At 42.2% G+C, this 14,719-nt stretch overlaps 1 protein-coding gene across 5 annotated transcripts in view; it reads right to left on the reverse strand.

Annotated features, from left to right (window-relative positions):
- Nucleotides 1–14,719, reverse strand: part of plch1 (phospholipase C, eta 1) — a 59,779-nt gene that overhangs the window by 40,039 nt on the left and 5,021 nt on the right. For 4 of the 5 annotated variants that reach the window (XM_056374927.1, XM_056374925.1, XM_056374929.1 and 1 more), the window contains exon 2: nucleotides 13,035–13,145. In XM_056374927.1, coding sequence (XP_056230902.1) covers nucleotides 13,035–13,113 — 79 coding nt within the window. In that variant the 5' untranslated portion in view covers nucleotides 13,114–13,145. Of the gene's footprint in view, nucleotides 1–10,215; nucleotides 10,860–13,034; nucleotides 13,146–14,719 lie in introns of those variants that run through there. The other variant, XM_056374926.1, reaches the window with a different exon arrangement.

Consider the following 14,719-nt stretch of genomic DNA (forward strand, 5'->3'; position numbering starts at 1 on the left):
CTCTGGGAAAAGAATTAATCAGAAACAAGAAAATAGGTCGCGTTGCATTATTAATCTCACACGCCACTACTGAAATTCATAGCTTCCTTAACGATGGAATTCGATGGAAGGCGCTATCTAATGTGGGTTTATGGAAGTATTGATCATATCCACAGTCTCTCTTACACTGAACAGACATGTTCCTCTGGGGTTTTGGTCTCACGCTGTTTCAGGCTACAAAATCCATGACTCAGATTAGACAAGCTTCCAACAACACATCCCCAGCGCTCGCATATGTAACATCATAAATCAGGCCTAAAGTGAATGTACGCTATTGACCATTACTAGAGAACGCACGCCCATTTTCCCACAATTCCCTTGGGGTATAAATATGTAAGCGTAGAGACAGAAGACAGAAATCAGCTTTTTTTTCATTTAGCTCAACAGCCAACATGAGGCAGCTCTCCTGAAACTGACATGTACAGGTATCAGTTCATAATCTGTTTGTCTCTGTGTTGAAGCACAATTTAAAAGAACAGCACATACAGTACATATTGTTACTTCTCCTCACATTTCTTACCGATCTCTCCCTGTTCATCCTTGACATTTCTGCCAACATTCTCCACACACTTTACTCTCCATCAACAAGATAAGGACCATTAAGAGTTGAACCTGGTTAAGCTGAAGATTGCAAAGTAAAAGACACCAGGAGAGAAAGTATCAGGGTTAATGTCTGCCGGGGAGAGGGGAGCTGCCTCATAATCAAAGATGAAAACTAATAAGTGGCTCTCAATGATGGTTGAAGCAAAAGATCAGTGCTCTTCACATCTCAACACTCATCTCTTGTCCCATTTTCCCTCAAGCATTAATGATAAGACCATCTGAGCATGAGGGATTAAATTTACAGTCTTATTCTACTGTCTGTCTTGCAGGGCATAGCAGAAAAAAACAAATTCAGTGTCTTCTGACATTTATATGCAAGTTATCCACAAGTGTCTCTCTTTCCAGAAAATGTGATTTGATTTTCAGCCAGCTATGGGAATAAAAAAAAAAAATATGTAAAGCATCTTTTTTCTGTCTGACTCCTACTTTTTGGCTCCAATTTCCCATTCAATAAAACAGTCTCTGTGCATGTATTTACTGGAGTGCATTTATGTTTATGTGTATGCATGTGTGTATGTGTAAAAACTCATCATCTCTGTCGGCACACAGCAGAGAGAGCAGATCAAAGCTTTGTCTTGCCACAGAGGCAATTCAAACATATTTTAATGGGGTAGGTGATAAAAACGTCTTTGTGAAAACCTGATGAACAAAGGCCATCCTCACTTAGATCCATACAATATAGATCAGTCCAGGACGGCAAATACATATCACAGAGCACCTGGCAATCACATTATCATCCTTAGCAGTTTTCATTCATCATGTTCAATCTTAACTGTCATTTCAAATCTCAATATGGAATAAGATCGCAGCCGTCGCTGTCACCTCATTTCTAGGAGTTTATAATCAGTCAGGGCTAATATTTCAGTTCTTCAACGGCTCTACATGAGACCTCTGTTGAGAATTGGTCAGAGGGTGATGAGTGGAGTGGTCCACAGTCCAAAGACTTATCTTTATTTATTCATAACTACATGAATTCATATTCAACAGCATCTGTCTGATCCTTCATGCACTATTCATGCAACATAAGGCACCGCCCGAATTATCCCAGCCAGTTCGACTGTTGACGAAACACGAGCACAGCAATCAAACCAAAACAGAACTGAATGGAGGCGTGGTGTAATCATTTTTCACTTAATGCTCTATTTCACCTGTTAGCTCTCATGACCTGAAGGTCTGCTTTGTGTGCTGAAGCTCAATCAAGATGTGATTCAGTTTTGGCTGACTGATTGTCCACAGGACAAAATGAATGACATTTACACATTAATTATTGTGGGTTATTGCTATGGCGAGTGGAAAAACGCACAGAAATCAACACAGAAACAAGACAAACCTTCTCTTGCATGCAATGAGCAACAGCTCATTAAGACAAGCTTTCTGCAGGTTCAAAGTTATGGTTGCAGAAAGTGAGCAATTCGATCACCCTGGGGATACTGTTACATAAACATGAGCTCCTGCTCTTTTCATGTGCTATAAATAGCACCAGCAAGCAATATATGTTCAATGTGCGATATGTTTTTTCCACATACACATATTTTGCCATCGGAAGACAACCTGCACAGTCACAAAGAAATATGAGGACAAGAGGTTTTTACACAAAAGGGTAAAAGGTGAAAAATAGGTGGCAGTGGAAAAAAGACTCACTTATATATGTAAGTTTTAATGGGTTTCGTTCTCTAAGGCACACTGAGTTATAGTGTCTAGACTCACACACATACACATACGCAGACACTAACTTACCAATTTGTGTAAGCCTGCACTTTTGTGGTACAGCCACGGTGCCACCAATATGGTAGACATTACGCGCCAGCAGAGTCGCTACAGTTAACATGGCAGATTTTTCAGCAGGACCACAAATGAAGGTGGATCGAACTTTATGAGCAGATAAAACACCGGGATCAAAAAGTGAGGAATAAATTTCCTCCATGTTCACTGCAGAATATTAGGTTGCCGGTAGGAGCCACTTCCCCCAACACATTCAGCTCCACCTGTAGCTAAAAGCTCTGAAAAAACTGTTTTGGGTTTCCACACATCAGACTTGACGGACACTCCGGACTGGCTTCAGACGTTAAGCTTCCACACTCCCAAATCGTCTCCTGCGCTGTACTCTGATCTGTGGCAGCACCTTCATCTGACAGTCTTCTCTCTCTGAAAACAAACACATTTCCACCTTTCTCCTGGTCATCTCTTCTCCCGCTCCCACCTCCTGCATCTCTCTCTGATGTTCGCAGGTCTCTCAGAACATGTGCAGCTGTGTCAGTGTGGCTGCCAACGCGCTACCCTGTCGCACGGATTTATATTCAAGGTTCAGCAGCTACAGTATTGTTTATTGTGTAGTTTCTGGAGTGATTATGGAGAGTACGGTAGGAGAGTGCAGCAGATGCGTGTTACTGCGAATCAGCTGGATTCATCAGGGTCAACCAGTGGGTTACGGGGATAAGAACGATGACATAACATTTGTGATAATGCACTACTAAAAGAAAGATTTAATGGGTTGACATGTGGGGTGTGTGTGTGTGTGTGTGTCTGGGTGTGTGTGCTACAGGAAGAGTCACCGACCACACATCTGTCCATCTTGTACTAACTGCCCTTCTATTTCACATATGCTTTGCCTTGCGGGATGAAGTCCTCTTCATCCACATTCAACTGAGATTTTCATGTCCTCGAACACCCAGTCAAGAAGATCCCATTTTTTAGGGGCAACACAATACCATAAAAAAAGGACTTTGATGGAGGACCCATGGTGAAAAAAACAAATGAAGGAGTATAATTTCACTTTGTTGGAAACACATCTGAAGAGGGACGCAAGTCTCATGCCAGCTCCACAAAAATCGAAACAATATGCAAACAACATCATAAATTCCATATAAAAATAAACCCATTACAAACTTGCCTTCTGACACCTGTCACCTTGTGCTCATAATTTCCTCCTTCTTACTGCATCACGTGGCAGTGATGTAACCAAAAACACATACAAAAAAAAAAAAAAACAATTAAAGGAGAGTAGAATTTCACTTTGATGGACACACCTCTCAAGAGGGATGCAAGTCTGGTGCCAGCTGATTCTTATTATGTAGGGAAGTGGGAGGTAGAGCTGTAGTGTGCTTTGGGAATTGCTCAGGAGGAATGTCAAGTGAAGTGGCCTAAAGATGCAAAACTGCAAGCATGAAGAAGAGTGTCAGTAAAGAGTCTCTAATAAAAGTAACTACAGTACTTTGGGGCAGTAATTACATATCATCAATTCTGAATAGGGTAATACAGTATATCCATTTTGGGGCTATATTTTTGGGGTTGTTCATTGTACCTCTCTGAAATAAACACTATTAACATCTGTCCACTGTCTCTGCATGGTCTTTTATTTAACACCATCACATTCTATAGTCAATTCTATATATTACATCTATGAATCATCTGGTAATATGTTCAAAAAAGCAATCAACCGGCATATCCAAGAGAAATGCAGTTGGAAAAGTCTAGTCTCGTTTTCAGATGAGATAAATACATCATGAATGTTATATCACTGTATAAATCAACAATGATAAACCCCAAATTACACCTCATGTAATCCCATCATATCTTATTCTTACATACAGTATATTCCTGAATTTGGGGTTATGTCATCCAGTCTTCATCCTGTTTCACTGTCTCTCTCAGGATACTCAACAGCTTATGAAATTAAATAAATCAGGCACACAGCTCTGTGACCGGTGATGACTTCTGCATAAATGCGTGTGGAAATCAGACTGCACCATGTGGGACAAATGTCGCCAGAATATCAGTGACAGTACTGAGTTTAAGCCTTGGCAAAATCAAACCAGCTCCACCAGTGTGATGGCAACAAAGTGAGGTTTTCATATTTACTCAAGCATAATAATAATACACAATGAACAAATAATAAAGTGACATTTAATCCATTCATTCATTTTACTTTTGCTTATCCAGAGTCGGGTCACAGTGGCAGCAGGTTAAGCAGGGTAATCCAGCACATCCCTCTCCCCAGCAACGCTTTTCAGTTCCTTCTGGAGGGGCCTGAGGCATTCCCACGACAAATGAGATAATCTCTCCAGCATGCTCTGGGTCTACCCCGGGGTCTCCTACCAGTCGCACATGCCCGCAAAACATTCAACGGAAGGGGCACAGGAGACATCCTCATCAGATGCGCAAATCACTTCAACTGACTCCTTTCAACATGCAGGAGCAGGAGATCTCCTCGGAGCTCCTTCCAGATGCCTGAGTTCCTCACCCTATCTATAAGGGTGAGACCAGCCACCTTAAAGAGAAAGCTCTTTTCAGATGCCTGTGATCGCTTTCTCATTCTGTCAGTCACTACCCAAAGCTCACGACCATAGGTGAGCGTTGGAACGTAGATCAAATCAAAAGCTTTGCCTTCTGGCTCAGCTTCCTCTTCACCACAACGGTCAGGTATAGCACATTACTGCTCATGCCACACCAATCTGTCCATCAATCACATGTTCCATTTTACCCTCGCTCGTGAACAAGATCCCGGGATACTTAAACTCCTTCAGTTGAGGTAAGAGTAATCCACTGAAGGGAGCAATCCACCATTTTCCAGCAGAGAACCATGGCCTCAGACTTAGAGCTGCTGACTCTCGTCCCAGACGCCCTTTGACTCTTTGTCTGCAAAGATCAGAGAGGTGATTCTGAGATCCCCAGACTAGACACAATCCTCCCCCCAGCTGCACCTTGAGATCCTGTCCATGAAAATTACAAACAGGTGACAAGGGACGACTCTGGTGGAGTCCAACTCCAAATGGAAATGTGCTTGCCTTCCTGCCAAGAATTCAAACATAACCCTCACTCCCATTATATGAGGGCCGAATGGTTCATAGTTACATTTCATTGGTTCATTTTTCACTGAGGCCTGGATCCTTTCCCAGCATGCATTAGGTGGAGAGCAGGTAAACAAAATGAATGTTGTCAATCAGGACTAACATGGATAGACAGATTTTCACATTCATACCTATGGGACATCTGGGGTCTCTAATCCACCAGAAACACAGATGTAACCTGCATGAATGCAGATATAGCATGCAGACTGCACACACAAAGAAACACAGAGTCACACAGCAACAACTCATCTGCAAGCGTTCTGTGGAAAAATAAATAAATAAATAGAGAGAGCATACATCTAAAATATCTCCTATCTTGATCAAAAACTTTGCCAGGCTCAATACTTTACAAGACAGAGCTTTAGAGGAGCTGCCAGATGGGTTTTGTTACCATCGGACAGAGCCAGACCAGCTGTTCCCACTGTTTTCAGCCTTTATGTTAAGCCAAGATAACCATTCGCTAGTTGTAGAGTAGCTTCATATTTACCATACAGACAAGAGAATGGTATCGATCTTCTCAGCTACCTCTCAGCAATGAAGCAAATAAGCATATTGCCAAAAATGTCTGACTCTTATACAGTAAGTTGATCCTTTGTTTGCTTCTGGCCTAAAATTCTATTAAAAAATGAATTGAATTAAATTAAAGCCCCTGAAAATGAGTCTTCAAATCTATGTCTTTACAATATTCATGACTAAATAAGCAACAGTTATGATTGAAGATTAAAATCCTTAGCGACACTGACAAAATGCTGCTACTCACTAACAACGATTTATTTGTGTTCATGAAAGTGGCAGTTTATCAGTGGCAGTGTTTCTCCACTATTACAGCTTCAACACTTCACCAGCAGTGAAAACTACTGGCACCAATGGGGATGTATTCAAATAGAAATACCTTTTAGAGCAAACTAATAACACAAAACCTGTGTGGAAGAAGTAAAAAATATTTTGGTATATGCCTTATTAGTGACATAAAAGGTTGGGAAACACTGGGAAATGAAGAGCAAAAAGAGGGAAAACACACACTCTTATCTCACAGTCACTCAGTTTGCCTAATTAAGAGCGCTCAAGGCAGCGCTCAAGTCACCAATGCTACAAATGGGTTCCCAGGTCCCCCATGGGTGCAGAGTGTAGAGCAGCACCAGAATAAAAATAAACACATGACAACTGCAGCATGATAATGCATTCACCGAAGATGCTACAGGGGACTCCCCGGGTAGAGGAGTTCAGCACTAACATCAAAGAAGGGAGCGGAAGCCTGTGTGTGTGAGTTTGTATGTGTGTGTGTTTGTGTGTGTGTGTGTGTGTGTGTGTGTGTGTGTGTGTGTGTGTTGTGTGTGTGTGTGTGTGTGTGTGTAAGCATGTGTGTGCAGATTTTATGTGCACATGCAATGTTCAAGCTTCTTCTTTCCTCCTCTCGAAGCTAGGCTGGATGACTGTGAGTAGATTGAGATACAGTATCTCTGGCAGCAGAGCCAGACTTCCATGCAAACTGTCTGATCTCAGCTACTTCACAAGAAATGTTAGAGAGAAGCCATAACTGCCTGTCTGTCTGGTGCTTCATTTCAGGGGCCTACAAGTGTTGGACTGAGTGGACCAAGCTTCTAGGTAGCTTATTAACTGCTGAGTGGATGGGTGAAAATGAAATAAAAGCCGGTGTTTATGGATAATTTTCTTCTGTTTCAAGCTTAGATACAGGTTTCCAGAGCACTCCGAATGCTCTTGATAATTGCCCAGCTGCAGTTTTATAATAATGGAAGCCTAAAAAATCCCAGTAAGTTTTAGAAGCTGATGTATTGAACTCTCATTCTAAATGCAATTACAAATGTGATGTATTGGCAGCTAAGTCAACATGCAGACAGATACAGTTATTTATCTGCGAATTTCAATGTAAATGCAAATTATGATGTTGTGGGAAAGGCAGAATAATAGATGTGACACACATTTTTCTTAAACTAGATACAACAGTTAAAAGGAAAGACGAGGTTTGTAGAGGTTTTGTATTATTTGAATTTTTTTGATGCTACCTGTGATTCAGTACCAATACCAAAACAATACCTTTAATGTTCTGTAAATGAGATTTTTAACACTAACATAGCAGCAAACCACTATTTTCTAAGTAAAAATGTAGTGCAGTAATGGCAGAGCAGAGAATGAAGTCACACCCCCTCTGTGTGCATCTCTTATCATACTGCACGTGTTTGTTACATGGGGAACACACTGCCTGCGTTGCGTGTGCGTTTCGGCTGCGTCGCTGTGGCTCTCCTGGGTTTGCCTTGGATAATGGCCATCAGCAGGCTACTCAAATGTTGGATTTCTTTTCATTATAAATGAATTTCTAATTTATTTTTGACAGAAAATGTCATTAAAATGCCACTGTCTCCACACGCAGCTGCTAAGAAATATGATATTTATATTTTTCATGTTTGTGCCATATTTAGATTCAGCCTAGACATTGAAACTATAGTAAAAGGTGTAAATTGTATGTAATGTTTCTGGTATGATGTCAGTATCACTACAAACTGGTCTTTTCCATGTCTATGTCTATTTGTCCTGTGAACCATGTGCATTACAAATAAAAAATAGGTGAGACGCGGAATCTCTAAATCACATTATATAGCTGCGAGGCAGTGTGTCCACTCTAACCCGTTAACGTGGATGCCGAAATTAAAACCAAGACGATCTGCAGAAGCCATGTACATGCCATGCAACCAGTGCGTTCCTGGCCATAGTGGATGCATGAGTCCCTCCCTGTTAAGCCGTTGGCCCTCCCCACATTTACAAAGACACAGGCACTGCCCACAGGTGAGATGGCACCTGTGATGCAGGAAACAGCGTTCAGGTGAAAAGCGACTTTCCAGAATTTCCTCCACTGAAGAAATCACGTTTTTATTCTAAAAAGGCCTCCAACAAAGAAAGAGATAAGACCTGAGCACAGGGCACTACTGACTCAAATCCCAGTTGGCCAGTGGCCTATCAAAACATCCATAAAGTTTTTAAAGGTTTTACTGGTTCCATCAGTGTCTTTACCGGCTCCATTAGTGTCATTTGGGCAGCTGGTCCCAGCAGATAAGTCCAAGGCTGAATTTCTTTCTCAGTCCAACCATGGATCAGAACAAGTGCTGGTTATGGCCAAAGCGAGGTCAGAGGTGTGGCCAATGAAGCATTTGTTTTGGTCTGAGATGCTGGTGGTTCAGTGCTACATCTAGTAGCAGTGATGATTGTTTACAGTCTTTAATTTGAGATAATTGCCAAACTAGAACTGTCTCAAATTGGCTAGATATTTTCATTTAATCAAGGAACTGCCTGATCAGATATTTGGCACTTGACAGTTTTCAACGGAAACATATGAAATTAACAAGAAATGGTATAAGAAGAAGGGGAAGAGCTAAAAGGATGAGAACGTGTTCCCTCCCCCGGTGTCTGTTAGCTGTTTTTCTGCCCTGGAGCGAGAGAAAGGAAGAGGCAGAGACGAGGGGAAGGGTTAGAAGGTAGAGGGAACGTGCTGAGATTCATCATCATCAGTACAGGAGAGACACGTGGAAAAGAACATATTTTACATGGAAAAGACATTTCCTCCATGTGGAGGAGATTAACAACTGTGCATGCTCCTCCAAACCTTACTCTCTCCATCATTTTTTTCTCTCCTCTCTCAGCAAGGGCTCATGGTGCCATGCACCTTGTCCTAGCACAAGTGTTGACAAAATGAATAAAGCCTTCTTCTCCATTGAGGTTCGCAGGGGCCCTCGTCCTCACACCCCAATGCTCTCAGAGAGAAACACACAAACCCGGGTACTGCAGGGGTGAAGACTGACAGCTTGACACATCCTGCTTTTTAAGTGCCAGGGATGCACCATATTTTTGACAGCGTGCGGCAGACAGCGAAAGGGTCGCTCTAATAGCCCAGGGACTAGCTGGGGCTTCAATTTTGCCATCAAAGCTCGACCCAAAGCTCTGTCACATTGTGTGGTGCTCAACATGTCTTGCCTGGGTTTCAAGACTCTCCTATTTTCGCTGATGCCAACGACAATCCAGTCCACCTCTGTTACTTAACTGTGGCATGTGGTAGTGCAATGTGGTCTGTCAGTGTCTCAGACATCTTCTCACCAAGGCAAAAAACAAAACCTATAAATGTAGATTTCTGTGAACAGTGCAGAAGATGCAGGATTGTACAGGATGTGGCACATCTACACCTATGTGCTGTATGTAGTGAGGGCAGAGTAAGTCTTGTCAAATAGACGAATTAAGAGGCTTTTCTGCCCCCTGGTGACATGTAAAAAGGGGCATTTTCAGCACCAGGGACAGTTTCCCTCTGCTCCACTGCTGCTCTTCATCAAGAGCTCAAAATGTGTCAACAATTTATAAATTCACATAAAAATAAATCGACTGAGTGGTGTTATCTAATTAATTCTGACGTTGTGAACGTATATTGTCGATGCGCAGTAGGCTAATCATCATGGCACAATGAATTCCTAATGCAAATTGACAACCCCCAATTAAGATTTCTCAAGTGTTTGTTGACGCCTTGTTGATGAAATTTCTCCACAACAATCAGAATTAGAATCAGAATCAGCTTTATGCAATAGAGAAATTACGCATGAGCTAAAGCCTGTTTGCAGTATAGGGTAGTGGGGATCCAAAGGAATGCGTGCACCACACGGCGTTTTCCTCTCCAGAGACAGAAAGATGAAATAACCAAAGGACCAGAAGCTTGAAAATGATCACTTACCCCTCTCCAAGCTGAGATTTCTGCAAACTTCAAGTTCTGCCATTTAGGACTGGAGCTGTCTCACAAGGTCCCTCCATGCGCCTTTGACATCATTTTTATTTCCTGGTTGAAGCGGTTTGGAATGCCATCAAAACATGCCCGATTAGTTCATTTCTCCATGATGACTGGACGTTCACATGAAGCGCGCCATGATGCTCAAGTGTCACTTTTTATGTTAAAAAAAAACGAGTCCAGAGACAAACTGCTCCTCGGCACCTTCCTCCCTGTGCAGTCTGCAGAGTGGAGTCACAAAACCATCAAACCTCTCACATCCACAGCCTCTGCGCGCACATCCTCTGCACTCACCAGACGCAACACAGAGGCACAACGATAAGCCGATTTCTCACACGCTCGGTGGACCGAGGGAGAGTGGTTGTTAATAAGCAAGCGTTTAAGACTGGCTTGGAAAGAGCGAGGGTGAAGGATCGTGCACAGAGCAGTGACTTAACCAGCAGAGTTGGCCATTTGGACATTTCATCAGCTTCGGTGCAGCTGTTTGGCAACAGTTTGAATTCCCCACCAAACTGAACTCGTGTCGCATCCGCCTGCTCGTTTGTCTATGGACAGCTATTCCTCGGAGTACATTCTTAGGAGGAAAAAAAAGTCACCAATGCGCAGGAATGCCTGCTGTGACCCACTTCACGCTCTTTGTCTCTCTCAGTTTATGTATCAATTCTTCCTCAGAGACACAACAGGGGACGGGCTTCGTGAAATGTGAGGGATGCTCTGCGGCGCACAAACAGGAGGTCCGAGTGCCAACAGAGAGAGAGCGAGTAACAGTGAGCGCAAGATCTGTGTAAACATGAATTAGCCTAATAGGTGTTTCTCAGCTGTTAAAAAGCGTGTTTTTGTGTGTGTTAACAGGTTCGAGAGTATGATCCTCATTTCCCTAATGAAAGTTTGTTCAGTCTGGAGCTCCCACATTAGTCTTGTTCACTGGTCCACATTAAAGCCATTTAATTAAGGATTGCAGGAGACAGTTATAGAGTGACCGAGCAAGCAAGCGCGCACACACATGCGCGCGCACAAACACACACACACACACACACACATACACACACACACACACACACAGTGTACAGTTGCGTTCAAGCACTAAAAGCCGGAGGCAGAGGTTACCAAATCGATTAGTGCTGTCTGGAGGGACAAAAAGACATGTTTGTGCACCAGTGGTACCCTCAGTGTGTGTGTGTGTGTGTGTGTGTGTGTGTGTGTGTGTGCGTGTGTGTTTGTGTGTGTGTGTGTGTGTGTTTCCAATGATTGCTCACAATTGATTTAAGTATAAATCTCTCTTCATCCACACCTGCCTGATCACAGACAGCCCCCTGCCCCAACCCATACACCCCACCCCAACCCAAATCTAAAACCGGTTCTCTCACTGATTTATGTACCTTGACCAAACAAAAACCATCCGCCACTGTCATTCACAATGGACTGGAAACAACTGGGAGGATGGCAAAGAGTCAAAAAAGTCATGTGGAAAATAATCGAGGAAAGAAAAGACGGGCATATGTTTTCTAAATGGTTCTGTCTGGCAAGAAAGGACAAACTGTCAGGGGCAGGAAGGAATAAACACAGACAGAGGTCAACAAGATGTGAAGTTTGGTGAAGATGTGACAGCTAGTTCTCTTCCCTCTATCTTTCTGAAGAACTTAGAACTGCAGGCTACTAGATTAGTATCAGAATATGTTATCTTGGTAGAAATGGATCGGAAGAGATGGAAGGGTGGACGTCATGAAAATGTATTCTCATGACATCCTCAGTAGGCTATTCGTTTTCTTTTTGACAGCTTTAATTGACTCTAGATTCTGGAAGAAAAGTCAACGTTGGCTCGAAAAATGTATTTACGTAGGGAGAAAATGGGTGAAATTCCCATAAATGGAAATAAATATCCTTATTTCTAAGCACGGAAGAAGAGGAAACAGACACGTGTGTTTCCTCTCTGCATCAATCAAGTCAATCCATCATCCACAGAAGAGTGCTGAAGCAGTCAAGCCTGATTTCTGAAGCAGAAAGTACACACACTCAGACAGTAATCTAGCACGCGGTTTTGTGGGGGTGGGATGTGGACTCCGACTGTAGTTAGTCAAGGTGAGGCATAAGGTGGTCTGTCTGCTGTAGGTGTGACAGCCACAGAGGCAGACGGATGCATCAGTGATTTGTCACGGATTTGTCTGGTGGATCAGTCAGTGTGCAGCCTCATCGCCTCAAAACTCATAAATCAAGATCAGAATGATCCTGGTGCAAATCTGGATTCAGCTTTGAGGAAGATGAAAAGAGCAGTATCTGATATAATATACTGAAATAAACAGGTACACAGATACATTATGTGACAGGGAACCCAAGTTGATACATACAGACAGGCAGAAGAAGAAAACACACAAAAGAACATTAGGTGTGAGGAGTTTCTCTTTTTTCCTAAACTTTGATATATTTGGCTTTGCATGATAAGAAACATGTTGCAATAAAAGTCAGGTGATGCAGCCTGCTAGTACGGAACTGTTTTGCCACTCTGAATGGAGTCTTATGGACAGTTTTTGCTTTGGAGAGGGTTTGGTAATAAGGTTTCATTGATGTCACAAAACTGTATATTGGTTTTACTGTCTGCAATCAAAAGTGGAGACCTGTCTCCCTCTACTGTTCATTCCCATGACATACAGTTATCTGTATGAGACTGTACTGTATTATATTCCGTCCATTATATTATTCTGTTGTGTGTGTGTGTGTGTGTGTGTGTGTGTGTGTGTGTGTGTGTGTGTGTGTGTGTGTCTGATATTTACCATGAAAGACGCTGTTGTCTGTGAGGAAGTGCCGGCGGTACTGTGGCTCTCCTTTCCTGTTCACCACCCAGGAGCTCATGGTGAGAAGAGGAGGACAAATAACTGGACGGCCTGCGAAGGAGAGGAGAGCTGAAAAGAATAGCAGGATCTTGAATGAATCTAAAAAGGTAAGCTGTTGTCTTGTGCTATGAGCCAACACACAAATCTGAAGACAAACAGCACAACATGCAGTTTAACAGAAAACTGGTTTACAGGAGGAATGACACAGTAATTGTTTCCTTTACTATGAGGAGACAAGGATAAAAGTTGGAGATTCTGCAGAGGAAATATTTCAAGTTCATTTTAATAAACTGTGGATTTTCTGGCAGCATTTAATTAAACATGGAAGCACTAAATTGAAAAACTACGCCTGAACATCTTTGCACCATTAGCTTTAATTATATTAAGAGGTGAAGAAAATATGGAGTCAAAATGTAGCGAGTCTGGAGAGTTTACTATTAGGGACTGATGAACCATTATAATTACACACAACTTTATTATTCAATGTGAAAAGAAGTCAAATTGTGCAAGACACATTTTCAGAGTTACTTAAGCAAAAGTCTTAGGGGAAATACTTTCTTGAAAAAATGTATTGTTATGATAATCAAAATCAACATGTAATTGAATGAAATCAATGAAAGTGACATCTTTTAGCTATTTAGTCTCTACATTCTCTAATCCTAACTGTCTTCCTGCCTGGTCTCATCCCTCTAGCCAGTTGTCGACCTTTTTGTTGTTTTATTTTTCAGCATGTGTTTCTCATTCATCTTCTTTCTGTTTCTCCTCACCATTATTCCCGGATTCCTAATTTTCCACTACTTCCTCCTGATCACTTTTCATTCCTACCTCTCCTACAGCTAGTTTCGCTACTTAGTGTTTCCCCACCTGTTGCTCATCTGTCTTCCTGTGATTTACTGCTTCCCACTACAAAGATACTCTCTCTGGCTCCGTCTCTCTCCCCCCACCCCTCTCTCTCTCTCACACACACACACACACAGTATAGTATGGATCTGGAGAGGCTCGGAGCCTCTGGGACAGTTATTGGCGCCTGGTGCCAGCTGACCTGAGGAGAGGTGCCTGTCTGGTCCAACATGTAGAGCTCATGGGTCAAGTATCTTTGAGGTGAAAGTACTTTCCTGTGACCCTGCCAGCACCTCACTTTAAAACACAGAAGCCTGTGATGTGTGGGGTGTTTCTGACAAAACATATGGGCAATGACTCACTTGCTCTGTTAATGTGGCACTCATCCCATGATGAATCAGTATGTTCATAATACAGAACTTGATAACTGTAATGTAAATGTATCTTAGTACCAACTTGTAGTGTTTTAGAGTGCAAAACATCTCGTCTTATGATTATGTAAGGACAATGTAAGGATAGCTCTTTTATCATTATCAATACTTTATCATTAATTAAATATTAAGCTGTGTTCTGATATCTTTGTGGTATGGAAGGGTTGAAAACTGTAATGCCATATGGACAGTCAGTCCTCTGAGGCTTCTCTTCATAGCCATTAAACTCTGTTTCACCTTATGCCTGCAAGGCCTCTCAGCTGCTCTGAACTAACTGTAGAGCATGGCCCCTTGTGGCTTACTGCTTAATTATAGAATAATGTTTCTAAATTACTGTTTGATTTCATAACAGAG

Source organism: Seriola aureovittata, chromosome 4 (genome assembly GCF_021018895.1).
Source record: "Seriola aureovittata isolate HTS-2021-v1 ecotype China chromosome 4, ASM2101889v1, whole genome shotgun sequence".
Classification (NCBI taxonomy): domain Eukaryota; kingdom Metazoa; phylum Chordata; class Actinopteri; order Carangiformes; family Carangidae; genus Seriola; species Seriola aureovittata.